We start from the raw sequence: 14,313 nt of genomic DNA, 5'->3' as shown, positions 1-14,313 counted from the left end.
ATTTGAGCAAATCAGGATCATCCTTGACGTCATTCAAGATTTCCTGAGCAATACTCATCAGATGGTTCTTCGGATCAAAATTGAGAATTTTCGGAACAAACTTCGTTGACACACGTCTCATGCCCAAAACATCCAAAAACATTGCATGACACGAGCAGACCGATATACCAACATCCTCAACAACTTCTCTTACGGTAATTTGACGATTTTCCAAAACAATTTTCTTCACAGCTTCGACGTTATCATCTGATGTTGATGTGCTGGGTCGTCCAGAGTGAAGTTCGTCATTGACATCTTCTCGACCATCATGGAAGAGCTCGTACCACTTTTTAACAATTTTTTACTTAGAGCAGACTCACCATATGCCACTGTCAACATTTCAAGTGTTTTCGCACTTTATTCCATTTTTCACACAAAATTTGATGCAAATTCTTTGCTCCATTTTTTATAATAATTGAAAATTGCTGAGAACACTGAAACACGTCTAACCTTTCTCTCTGGCAAAACAAATGAAGTATGCTGCACACTTGAAACTGTGAACATATGCACCAATATAACAAAATAAAGATCAATAATCGAATGTACATTGACCACTCAGTTTGGAAAGTCACCTCACTTTTTGAACAGCATTTGTAAATATGCAATGTAAAGCGACTTGTAAAACTGATGGATAATACACTGTCGGAAAAAAAATTCGCAGTACCAAAAAGTAAATAATGTAGGATAATGAAAGTTTAGGAATATGTTTGTCTAGGTACATACTTAAGTGATTAACATTGCAAGATCATAGGTTAATGTAAGTGCAAGATATTGGTACCAGAGGTCAGTTTGTGGGATGGAGTTCCATGCCTGTTGCGCTTGATCATACAATACAGGTATTATTAAAACTGTTTATGGATGACGCCGGAGTCGTCATCTGATGTTCACATGTTGACACTCTGTAGACTATGTTGGGTTACAACAGCGATATGTGGGCGAGTCTTATTATGTGGGAAAACACCATGAAGAATGCCGTTTATGAAGGGCAGCACAACAGGCCAAATCACGAGACTGAGGTATAAATTTGCGGTCAGGATGCATGGGATAACCACGGAGTACTCTTGCTGTCATGTGAAATCGCACCCCAGACCATAACTCCAGTTGTAGGTTCAGTGTGTCTTGCACACAGACAGGTTGGTTGCAGGCTCTCAACTGGTCTCCTCCTAACCAGCACGTGGCCATGACTGGCACCGAGGCAGAACCAGGTTTCATGAAAAAACAGACCTCCATCCTGTCCTCCAATGAGTTCTTGCTTGACACCACTGAAGTCGCAAATGATGATGGTTTGTGGTCCGTGGAATACGTGCTTCAAAGCATCTTGCTCAGAGCTGTCCTTGATGTAATTGATTTGTAACAGTTTGCTGTGTCACTGTGGTGCCAATAGCTGCTAAAATCGCTGCTGCAGATGCAGTACAATGCACCAGACCTGTACACCAAACAAATGGTCTTCCCTCTTGGTAGTGCCCGGTCGTGCTGCAACCATACATTTTTGAGACCACCACTGCCAGCAGTAATGTACAGTGCCTCCATTCCTGCAAAGTCTTTCCGCAAAGACATCCAGCTTCTCGTAACCCTATTATACGATCTTGTTCAAACTCGGTGAGGTGTTGATAATGGTGTCTTTGTCATCTTAAAGGCGCTCTTGACTAACATCAGTTCACCATCCCAGTGTCAAAGGCAAATAATCCTCACGACTGTTACAGCATGTATTCAAAGCAAACCTGATTCACAGCATCATAGTGATGCTACTAGCGCCACTCTTATGCAACTGGTGTGAAATTTGAGTAGACTTCAACTGTCAGGTATAGAAACACTCCTACCAGCTTTCATTGATGTTGAACATCTTCTTGGTGCTGCGATTTTTTTCCCCCATTAGTGTATGTTGTAAAAATCCAAAAGCGTAAGATCTGATGATGACAATATAGCTCAGTCAAAACTGGTCATTCCATAAAATGCTTTTTTAGTAATCGTTGCTTGTGAAGTTTCCTTCAGTTACTCTAATGGATATTACTGTCACCTGCTGAAACTATAACACTGATCACAGCAGTGTGAACCAATGTACAGACCCCTCTAGATGCATGCCCTCTCAGGACCAGCACACTTCTGTCAGAATGCATGATAACCACACAGCGTTGGGAAATGATCAGGTGATGATCATTTCCCAACGCTGTGTGGTTATCGTGCATTCTGACAGAAGTGTGCTGGTCCTGAGAGGGGTCTGTACATTGGTTCACACTGATGTGATCAGTTAAATTACTCCCCTTTGCACCCTGATGGAAGCAGTAGTGGTGCAATTAAAAATGACCTTGTCGATCACAATTTGCAATGTTTACTCACCTCCCGGCAGGCCACTTACTTTGTTTGACCACCTTGATCCAACAACTCCCTCCCTCCCCCTTTTACTCCTTCTTGGGCATTTCAATGATCAGTACCCCTTCTGGGGGAGTATCAATTCATTTTGTAGAGGCGTTTTGATGGTTGATCTTCTGATCCCTTGTGGGTCTGGGGGTTAGAATAGGCCCAAGGTATCCCTGCCTGTCGTAAGAGGTTACTAAGAGGAGTCTCACACTTTTCAGCCCTATAAATTCTTCTGTCCTCTTTCACCCCCATGACAGTATTGGATTTCTCTGTGCCTAATATCCAGCACAGTAGTCAGTCTGTTGCGGTGGGGCCATCATCTACCCATTTGGTGTTAGCCCCCCTGACAACACAGGGATTTCACTGCTGATGCCTGAGCTGTAAACTCCCCACGTATGCCAAGGAGTAGATGCCTGTCTTCCTGGGGCATCAGGAATCCTGGCAGCGGCCATCATGCCAGGGGGCCTTTGCTTTGGCTGGTTGGTGTCCGTGGGTACAGCCCCTGATCGGAGTGGGTGGCATCAGGGCAGATGACCCACAATGAAGCGGACTAGGTCATCTCTTGCTGGTGACCGTACGGCGGCAGCAGTCTCTAAGAAGGGCAAGATCGAGTACAGTGCTGACAGATATGACCCTAAATTGTTTCCCTCCCTCGCTGCACCATGGGAGGAACGTAGGGCTACAGGAAGAGAACCATATTCACCTCGGTATTTAGTATGTAACAGAATGGATGGGGGCTCCTTTGTATCTATGAAGCCTCAATTTTTTGTTGAACATCTTGAGGATAAGTTTGGGGAAGTGACAGCACTGTCCAAGATGAGAAGCGGTGTAGTCTTGATTCAGACAGCATCCCCAGCGCAATCCCAGGTGTTACTCGCTTGTGACCAGCTGGGTGATATTCCTGTTTCCGTCATTCCCCATAAAGGCCTCAACATGGTCCAGAGGATTATTTTCCATCGGGACCTCCTCTTGCAGTCTGACGACGAGCTCCGGGCCAATCTAGAACGGCGGGGCGTTCATTTCATCCGATGTGTTTACAGGGGACCCAAAGACCATAGGATTGCTACCGGTGCCTTCATCTTAGCCTTTGAGGGTGATTCATTGTCTGAAAAGGTAATGATGATGGTTCACCACTGTGACGTTAAAACATACATCTCTCCCCCTATGCAGTACTTTAAATGCTGGAAATTCAGGCACGTCTTCCTGCTGCACTTCCAACGCCACATGTTGAGACTGCAGATGTCCACTGCATCCTTATACTCCGTATGCCTCCTCCCACTTGTATCAACTGTTGACAGCAGCACTTTCCCTGCTTGCCAGACTGTGCAGTACTCCAAAAGGAGCAGAAAATGATGAAGCACAAGGCCCTGGACCAGTTGACTTACAAGAGGCTAAACATAAATTTGAACAATTACACCCTGTTCGGTTGACGTCCACATACGCTGCAGCTACATCACCAGCGCCATCACAAGTACCGATTGTACCATGCTGTGTGCCACAGTGTGCCTTCCGGGCCTCCAGAATACATATGCCCCCTTAGTGGTAGGGGGAAAATCTCCTTCCATTGCTCTCAAAGTACCTACTCGGGATCGAGGCCCCCCAAACCCAGGGGATATCGATCCCCTTCCCCCAGCCAGAGAAGCAACAGCCTCCTCCTGGCTCCTTTTGTGCGGAATGTGTGCCTCTTGGGGCCCTGTCTCCCAAGGTCTCCACTAATGCCACAGCGGACACTCGCCAGTGGCTAAAGGAGCCGAAAGCTGCTGGATGAAGAGTTTCACGGTCTTCCTCCTTGCCTGAAGCTACTTCAGAGAAGTCCTCCCAGCAAGCCCCTAAAGGGAAGCGAGATGGCAAACAAACACAGAAGTCTGCTAAGAAAATGGACCCTCTGGTGGCCCCATCACCACCAGTCCCTACCAGTTCTGCACCGGGAACTGCACCTGCGGATGAGGTGGAGATCTCAGCATCACCTGAGGACCTGGATCTCATTGATGCCTCATCCACAGTAGGAATTGATACAAATACTTAATCAGTGGCAGCAGGTGATCCTGAGGCATAACCTGTCTCCTTGCATGCTTCATGCCTTCCCAGCCTCACAATAACGTCATCCTCCAGTGGAATTGCGGCAGTTTTTTCCACTACCTGGCTGAGCTATCGCAACTGTTTAGCTTTACTCCTGCTTTCTGCTTTGCCCTCCAGGAAACCTGCTTCCCGGCAGTGCGGACCCCCTTCCCTCCGCAGCTATAAGGGATATTACAGGAACCGTAGTGACTATAATAGTGTGTCAAGTGGAGTTTGTGTTTATGTCCGGAATTCAGTATGCAATGAAGCTGTGCCCCTTCAGACCCCTCTTGATGCTGTGTCTGTCAGGATAGGGACGACACAGGAAATAACTGTCTGCAATGTATATCTTCCTCCAGATGATGCAGTACCCCTGAACCCATTGGCTGCACTGATTCAACAACTCCGTAAACCTTTCCTACTAATGGGAGATTTTAACACCCATAACCCCTTGTGCGGTGGCACTGTGCTTATTGGCCGGGGTAGAGATGTCGAAACTTTCTTGCCTCAACTCGACCTCTGCCTCTGAAATACTGGCACCTCCACACATTTCAGTGTGACTCATGGCACTTACTCGGCCGTTTATGTATCCCTCTGCAGCCCAGGACTTCTCACATCTGTCCACTGGAGAGCCCACGATGACTTGGATGGTGGTGACCACTTCGCCATCTTCCTGCCGCCACCCCCCCCCCCCTCGCCCCCCCGACATCTACCAAGATGAGCTCTAAATGCTCACACGAACGAAAAAATGGCTGACATCGAAATAAGTGTCCAAGGAATAGAAAAGCAACTGAAATCACTCAACAGAGGAAAGTCCACTGGACCTGATGGGATACCAATTCATTTCTACACAGAGTACACGAAAAAACTTGCCTCCCTTCTAACAGCCGTGTACCGCAAGTCTCTAGAGGAACGGAAGGTTCCAAATGATTGGAAAAGAGCACAGGTAGTCCCAGTTTTCAAGAAGGGTCGTCAAGCAGATGCGCAAAACTATAGGCCTATATCTCTGACGTCGATCTGTTGTAGAATTTTTTGCTCGCGTATCATGTCGTTTCTGGAAACCCAGAATCTACTCTGTAGGAATCAGCGATCGTGTGAGACCCAACTCGCTTTATTTGTTCATGAGACCCAGAAAATATTAGATACAGGCTCCCAAGTAGATGCCATTTTCCTTGACTTCCGGAAGGCGTTCAATACAGTTTCGCACTGTCACCTGATAAACAAAGTAAGAGCCTACGGAATATCAGACCAGCTGTGTGGCTGGATTGAAGAGTTTTTAGCAAACAGAACACAGCATGTTGTTCTCAATGGAGAGACGTCTACAGACGTTAAAGTAACCTCTGGCGTACCACAGGGTTGTGTTATGGAACCATTGCGTTTCACAATATATATAAATGACCTAGTAGATAGTGTCGGAAGTTCCATGCGGCTTTTCGCAGATGATGCTGTAGTATACAGAGAAGTTGCAGCATTAGAAAATTGCAGCGAAATGCAGGAAGATCTGCAGTGGATAGGCACTTGGTGCAGGGAGTGGTAACTGACCCTTAACATAGACAAATGTAATGTATTGCGAATACATAGTAAGAAGGATCCTTTATTGTATGATTATATGATAGCGGAACAAACACTGGTAGCAGTTACTTCTGTAAAATGTGTGGGAGTATGCGTAAGGAACAATTTGAAGTGGAATGATCATATAAAATTAATTGTTGGTAAGGCGGGTGCCAGGCTGGGATTCATTGGGAGAGTCCTTAGAAAATGTAGTCTATCAACAAAGGAGGTGGCTTACAAAACACTCGTTCGGCCTATACTTGAGAATTGCTCATGAGTGTGGGATCCGTACCAGGTCGGGTTGAGAGAGGAGATAGAGAAGATCCAAAGAAGAGCTGTGCATTTCATCACAGGGTTATTTGGTAAGCGTGATAGCGTTACAGAAATGTTTAGCAAGCCTTTCACCTCTGCTGTCACCATTGAATCTCCCCAACATGGTATCATCGATGCGGTAGCTGAGCAGGTCACTAGAACGATCATTTTTGCGGCGAAAAACACGATCCCTTGTTCTTTAGGGTGCCCCTGGCGAAAGTCAGTACGTTGGTGGTCGCCGGAAATTGCCGAGGCCATTAAAGAGTGTTGGCAAGCTCTACAGTGGCACCCTCCCCTAGAGCACCTAATAGTTTCTAAACAGCTCTGTGCCCATGTTTGCCAGCTTATAAAAAGACGGAAACATGTGTATTGAGAGAGGTATGTCTCGACCATTGGGTACAATATGTCAACTTCCTAAGTCTGGGTGAAGATCAAATGTGTTCGTGGGTATCAGACCCCCAACAGGTGTTGCTGGCAATAACGTCAGTGGCGTGTTATCTACTGACGCAAATGCAATTGCCGAGCAGTTTGCTGAGCAGTATGCTCGAGCCTCTGCGTCAAAGAATTACCCCAGCATTTCACACTCTCATATGACGGTTGGAAAGGAAAGCACTCTTGTTCACTGAACGTCACAGTGAACCCTATTATGCTCCATTTACAGATTGGGAGCTCCTCAGCTTCCTTGCACACTGCCCCAACACAGCTCCTGGGACAGATCAGATCCAGTCAGATGATTAAACAACTCTTGTTTGACTGCAAGTGACATCTCCTCATCATCTTCAACTGGATCTGATGTGATGGTGTCTTTCCAATGTCAGGAGAGCACCATCACTCCAGTGCTCAGACCCGGTAAAAACCCACCTGATGTGGATAGCTATCGGCCCATCAGCCTCACAAACGTTCTTTGTAAGCTGTTAGAACGTATCGTAAGTCGGCAGTTGTGTTGAGTCCTGGAGTCACGTGGCCTACTGGCTCCATGCCAGGGCAATTTCCGTCAGGGTTGCTCTACCATTGATAATCTTGTTTCCCTCGAGTCTGCCATTCGAACAGCCTTTTCCAGACACCAGCACCTAGTCGCCATTTTTTTATTTACGAAAAGCTTATGACACGACATGGCAACATTGTATCCTTGCCACGTTGTATGAGTGGGTCTACGGGGCCAGCTCACAATTATTATCCAAAGTTTCCTATCGCTCCATACTTTCCATGTCCAAGTTGGTGCCTCCCCTAGTTCCCCCCATATCCAGGAAAATGGGGTCCCACAGGGATCTGTGTGGAGTGAATCTCTATTTTCAGTGGCCATTGACAGTCTAGCAGCGGCTGTCAGTTCATTGGTCTCACCGTCTCTGTAAGCAGATGACTTTGCATTATGTACTGCTCCTCCAGTACTGGAGTTGCTGAGCGGCGCTTACAGAGAGCCTTCCCAAGACGCAGTCATGGGCTCTAGCCCACGGTTTCCAGTTTTCACTCATGAAGTCGTGTGTCTTGCACTTCTGTCAGTGTCATACTGTTCATCCGGAACCAGAACTTTACCTTAATGATGATCCACTCACAGTAGTGGAGACATCAATTCTTAGGGCTCGTTTTAGATGCCCAATTGACGTGGCTTCCTCATTTTTGTCAGCAGAAGTGGAAGTGCTGGCAGCACCTCAATGCTCCTTCTCTGCCTGAGCAACACCAACTGGGGTGCAGATCGCTCTACACTGCTGCAGCTCTACAGAGCCCTTGTTCAATCCCACCTTGACTAGGGGAGTCTGGTTTATAGTTCGGTGGTGCCCTCAGCATTTCGTTTACTCGACCCAGTGCACCACTGTGGTGTTTGCCTGGCAACAGGAGGTTTTAGGAAAAGTCCGGTGACCAGCGTTCTGGTGGAGACTGGAGTCCCCCCATTGCAGGTTAGGCATGCACAACTGCTTGCCAGTTACGTTGCATACATTCAGAGTTCTGAGCATTCGAATTACCATCTCCTTTTCCCATCCATGGCGGTTCATCTCCTGCATCGGAGGCCCAGGACTGGGCTTAAGATTGCGGTTCGTGTCCGATCTCTTCTGTCTGATGCCTTTACCACCTATACTTGAGGTCCATTCACGTACACCTCCATGGTATACGCCTAGGCTGAAGCTTCTCCTGGACCTTTCACATGGTCCTAAGGACTCAGTTAACCCCACAGCACTCTGCTTTCACTTACTCTCGATTCTTGACATGTACCGGGACCACGAAGTGGTTTACACCGATGGCTTGATGGCTGATGGTCATGTTGGCTTCGCTTATGTTCATGGAGGACATATTGAGCAGCACTCCTTGCCACATGGCTGCAGAGCTAGTGGCCATTTCTTGTGCTTATGAGTGCATCCGCTAATGCCCTGGCGAGTCGTTTCTTCTCTGTTCTGACTCCTTGAGCAGCCCACAAGCTATCGACCAGTGCTAACTCTCCATCCTTTGGTAGCGACCATCCAGGAGTCAATCCATGCCCTGGAATGGTCCAGTTGTTCCGTGATGTTTGTATGGACCCCAGGCCAAGTCGGAATCCCAGGAAATGAACTTGCCGACTGGGTGGACAAATAGGCTACACATAAACTGCTTCTGTAGATCAGCATCCCTGTAACTGACCTGTAATCATTATTACATGATCATTATTCAGCTTTTGGGGCCAGAATGAGATAATCTTAGTATGCACAACAAACTGCATGACCTTTAAGTAGACTACGAATGTGCGCAAGACCTCCATGCGGGCCTCTCACAGGGACTCCGTGGTTCTCTGCCTGCTCCGCTTTGGCCATGGCTGCCTCCTCTGTCGCGAGGACCCAGCTCGGTGTCACTGTGGTTCACATATGACTGTCATCCACATCTTGCTGGACTGCCTCCTTTTAGCCACTCTGCGGCAGACTTTTAACCTTCCCACCACCCTACCTTTGGTTTTGGGCAACAATGCATCAACAGCAGATTTAGTTTCACATTTTACTCATGAGGGTTTTTTTTTATTGTACCATCTAAGGGTGGGCATTTAGAGTTCTCTCTGAGGTCACCACCCTCCTTCCATTTTTACTCTGTCACACATTCTTTGCATTTGTTTGTCTTGGTGGTCGTCTGTTCCCTACATGTGTTCATCTCGCCTTGTCATTTTGGAGTGGACATTTTAACGTGTTGTAGAGTGGCTGGCTCATTCTCTTTTATTATTGTGACCAGCCAATGCAGACCATATGCTCTATGGTTTTAATACCTTCTTCCACTTTTCCTTGTGGTGTATGTTTTCCCTGTTTTTTGTTCATTCCATTCATTTTCTATTTAGGTGTGGTGTTGGGGTGTTCTTGTGCCTTGGGCCTTGCTTGCATCAGGAGAAAGGGACTGATGACACTGTAGTTTGGTCCCTTTATACCCCAAACAGACCAACCAACCAATGATCTTCTGATTGACCATCCATGACCTATCTCCCCTCAGTACTTGTACCCACTTCAGTGCTGTCCATGGCACCTTTTCAGTTACCGATCTAATGAATTGTCCCCCAGTCTCGTGGCTTCACTGCATATCAATCTTTGACAGTGACCACTTTCCAGTGATCCTGTTACTTCCTTGTCACTGCCATATGGACTGACTACCACATTGGGTGCTTTGAAGAGCCAACTGGCACGTGTCTGCTGTTACGCTCACTCTCTTTATGTAAGATTGTGTCTCCGAGGTAGTGCAAGACACACCTGCACCACTTCAAACTGCTGTTGCCTTTCCTACAGCTCCCCTCCATAGCCAGCCAGTGCCATGATAGACCAAAGACATTGCAATAGCTTCGCAGAATTGCTGAAGAGCTGTGAAAAGTTTAAAGTTTCATCAGTTGCAGGCTGATCTTATCACTTTTAAGCGACATTTTGCTGGGGCTCGCTATCTAACGAACACAGTAAGAACGGAGGAAGTGTTAAATCTCCTCCCTGGGAACGTATGCCTCATCACCCCAGTTGGTGGCCAATCTCCATAGTCCTTGTACCGCGAAGGATGAACAGTAGAATTAGTAGTATGGAGTCATTCAAAAGAAACTGCAGCAGTCATTCGTTGAACAGTAGATTGGAAAACATTTAGTACTTGGGTAACACGTACTTGACTGTTGTATGATAAGGTGTGTTCTGTTCTGCATATTCAGTTCCAGAGACAGACTGAAAAACTTGGCAGATGGATCCCAGATTCTCAATTCTAAGTTAAAAGGTCTCCTCATGACACACTCATTTCATTCCCCGCAGAAATTCCTAACAGTAATTTTAGGGTCTTTTACTGTATTCATACTTATACACATACAATGTTGGAAATATTTCGCCAGCCGGAGTGGGTGAGCTGTTCTAGGTGCTTCAGTCTGGAACCATGCGACCGCTACGGTCGCAGGATCGAATCCTGCCTCGGGCATGGATGTATGTGATGTCCTTAGGTTAGTTAGCTTTAAGTATTAAATGAAACAAGTTTACTGTTACCAGTCACTGTTTTATTTATTTCCACGATGTGTTTCAAAGGTTTAAACCTCCATCATCGGGTGGATTTACATTATTTAGTATCACTATTTCAGTACATGCTTTTGCATTTCTTCTGACAAAAAATTAAACTGATATCTAATGGTAAACATAAAATAAGTAAAATAGAGTACCTTCAGTGGTCACAGGTTCCTATTCGCTGTCGTAACACATCAGATGTATACTGTCACATTTGTAAACAAATATGGCGTTTGGAATCTGCTAGGTGCAAGGTTCGTGTGGCAGAAGAGAAGACATAATCGCAAAGTACATAGAATATACATCGTAACAACATTATTACAGAATAATTATTTAAAGGATTTGGATGTGGTTGTTTTGAGGTGTTGAATATATGTGTGTGTACTTCAGGTGGCATATAAATATGATTTTGACAAGTTAAAACAGCATAACATTTGTACTCGTTTATACAATCAGGTGTAATGTTAAAATGGCTTAAATTTCATACTTGTTAATAACAATCAGGTGAAATGTTACAGACGTTAAGTACAATAATCATATTGGCTACAGCAGTAAAATTATACATAGGTGACAATTTAAAATAAAATGGTAACTAGTAACAGTAAACTTGTTGTTTCATTTAATGTCAATAACAGTCACGGTAAAGCCTAACTTAAAATGTTCGCATTTGTAGGTTTAAGTAGTTCTAAGTTCTAGGGGACTGATGACCTCCGATGTTAAGTCCCATAGTGCTCAGAGCCATTTGAACCATTTGGAAACATTTCATTGTATTTTTTGTTTATAATCAGCATTGTATGGATATATATTTAGTGACTAATTATGTTACTGGGTGGCGTTAATTCAGATGGCTACACAGAACCTAACAAAATAAATAAATAAGCCAAGCACTTCATAACAATAGGTTTATAATATTCATAGACAGTGTAGAAACTTTCATAAATGAAGACAGTGAACTACTGATTTATATTCACACATGTTAGTAGAGAAGGATCTTGTTAAGGTTTAGTACCAAACTCGGTTAGTAATTATGTGAATATATAAACATAGAAGTATGTGCAGAGAGGAGGAGAAAATATAAGTTCATTTTTGTTACAGATCTAACATCGAAGAAAATAATTCAAAGTTATTGGCTAAGTTAGCTAAGCAAACAAGTTCTGGCAGTGTGCAAGGGACATTTGCTCCAGTTTGGCAAGTTCTCCGCTCTTCAGCAGAGAAACTGTCAAATTTGCACATGCAGATGGTACAGAAAGTTACTGAACTGGTGAAGGAAGTTAGCAAATATGCCGAAGAACTTCATAAAAAACATAAATTGGTAACTACATAGTAATTAATAAATGTAACTGTGTGATTACATACAGTTTACATCAAATTTTGGCATTATCTTTCTTAATGATTGTAACCTACCCTGTGTCTGAAACTGTAGCCTCTTTCATCAATTTCAGATGTGGTATTGTAACTGTATATTATTGTGTTTTGAGTCCAGTAACAAATTTTGAGTACTAAAGTATTTTCTGTTCCATGACATTCTCTTGCAGTTACATTATCGTGATAGTATATTCTTTCTCTTTTTTTTCCAACAAAAAGTATAATCTCTCCTTATACTACAGTAAGTACCTCTTAGAATCGAAGTTTTTTTGGTGATGGGTTTATTGTGTGTATTCCACTGTTAAGTGAACAATTTTACTTATGTCTGTAGTCTATTTTGTAATCAAATTTTCTTTTACAAGCATTAGTTTGTTCATATGCTTGACAGTATAGTCTGTGATTATGCAATTTTTTTTTATAAATAACTAATTATGGTGATTTTGATAAATATATCTTGGGTGGTAGTTTTACTTTGTTTTCGTTTCGTCTTTTGCGATTGGTGTTATACTACGTGTTAGAGACTCTTAATGAAGGGTAAGGAAGAGAACCCATAAATGATAAAGAGAGAGGTAGCAGGTTCATAATTCATATAATAAGAGAGCCACCTGTAAGTCAGAATATTGTTAGTTCACAGAATGGTAAGAACTGGAGTTAGTATGATGATTCGCATTGCGTAAAGCTTTTTTCCCTGTCAAAAACTATCAAGCTCCATTGTACTCCTTCTTTCCAATTGAAAGAGTGATGTCCTTGTCTTGGATGAGTATGCTGGATCATTCTGTCCAGTTAGACACTGAGCAAAGATGAATGAATGTGGAAAGAAATATTACGGAGCCCTAACATAAAGATTGAAAGCTGCTGCCATATGTTGTTCAAGAGATAATCTTAAAGTTTTAATTATCACTGTGGAAAACTCAAGCTCAGGCCATGGAACATGGTGATGGTGTTAGTCCTTTTGTCCATATTCACCATGCAGTGCAACACATTTTTCCTCACAATGCATAATTTGTTGGAGACATTGGTTGTAGAAGCAACATTTAAAAAAAAAAAAAAAAGAATCACCTCATCATCATTCTAGAAATGCATGCCACACAATGGTTTCTTCATCAGAGAAGGGGAGGAAGTAGCTGGGTGCCATGTCGGGAGAAAACAAGGGGCAAGGTAAAATTTGAGAGCCCAAAGAAGCAGTTCATGTGACTGTGTCTTTGGCAGAGTGAGTTGCTTGCTTTACTCCTTCGTCTTGGGGTTATAGTGATGCACCCAGTAAATGGAGATTGGGTCACCAGAGAAGTCTCACGAATTGACTTGACACAGCTGCAACATTTCTGCCTTCGTTCAGTGGGTGTTTTGAATGGGTGTGAGCAGTTGTGGAATCCAGCAGGTTGCACCTTTGACATGACGTAAGACCGTGTTATACACTGAAGAGCAAAAGAAATTGGTACATCTGCCTATCGTGTAGGGCCTCTGCGAGCACACAGAAGTGCTGCAACACTACGTGGCATGGACTCCACTAATGTCTGAAGTAGTGTTGGAGGGAATTGACATCATGAATCTTGCAGGGCTGTCCATAAATCCATAAGATTACGATAGGGTGGATATCTCTTCTGAACAGCATGTTGCAAGGCATCCCATATATGCTCAGTAATGTTCATATCTGGTGAGTTTGGTGGGTAGTGGAAGTGTTTAAACTCAGAAGAGTGTTCCTGGAGCCACTCTGTTGCAATTTTGGATATGTGGGGTGTCACATTGTCCTGTTGGAATTGCCCAAGTCTGTCAGAATGCACAATGGACATGAATGATTGCAGGTGATCAGACACGATGCTTACGTACATGTCACCTTTCTGTTATATCTAGACGTATCAGGGATCCCATATCACTCCAACTGCACATGCCCCACACCATTACAGAGTCCCCACCAGCTTGAACAACCACCTGCTGACATGCATGATTCATACCCATACACATACATCCCCTTGATACAATTTGAAATGAGACTAGTCTGACCAGGAAACATGTTTCAGTCATCATCAGTCCAATGTCAGTGTTTACGGGCCCAGGCGAGGCATAAAGCTTTGTGTCTTTCAATCATCAAGGGTAGATGAGTGGACTCAGAAAGCCCGTATCGATGACACTGGATGGTGGCCCAGCATTGAAATTTGCAGCAGTT

At 44.3% G+C, this 14,313-nt stretch overlaps 1 protein-coding gene across 1 annotated transcript in view; it reads left to right on the top strand.

The window, feature by feature from the left end:
* The window catches only part of LOC124554738 (F-BAR domain only protein 2-like), a 280,178-nt gene that overhangs the window by 28,146 nt on the left and 237,719 nt on the right, over window positions 1-14,313 (top strand). The window contains exon 3 of the mRNA XM_047128385.1: window positions 11,880-12,096. Coding sequence (XP_046984341.1) covers window positions 11,880-12,096 — 217 coding nt within the window. The remainder of the gene's footprint in view (window positions 1-11,879; window positions 12,097-14,313) is intronic.

This window comes from Schistocerca americana, chromosome X (genome assembly GCF_021461395.2).
Source record: "Schistocerca americana isolate TAMUIC-IGC-003095 chromosome X, iqSchAmer2.1, whole genome shotgun sequence".
NCBI classification, from domain to species: Eukaryota; Metazoa; Arthropoda; class Insecta; order Orthoptera; family Acrididae; genus Schistocerca; species Schistocerca americana.
The sequence above is the reverse complement of the archived record's forward strand: the minus strand, read 5'-3'. Positions and strand labels throughout refer to the sequence as shown.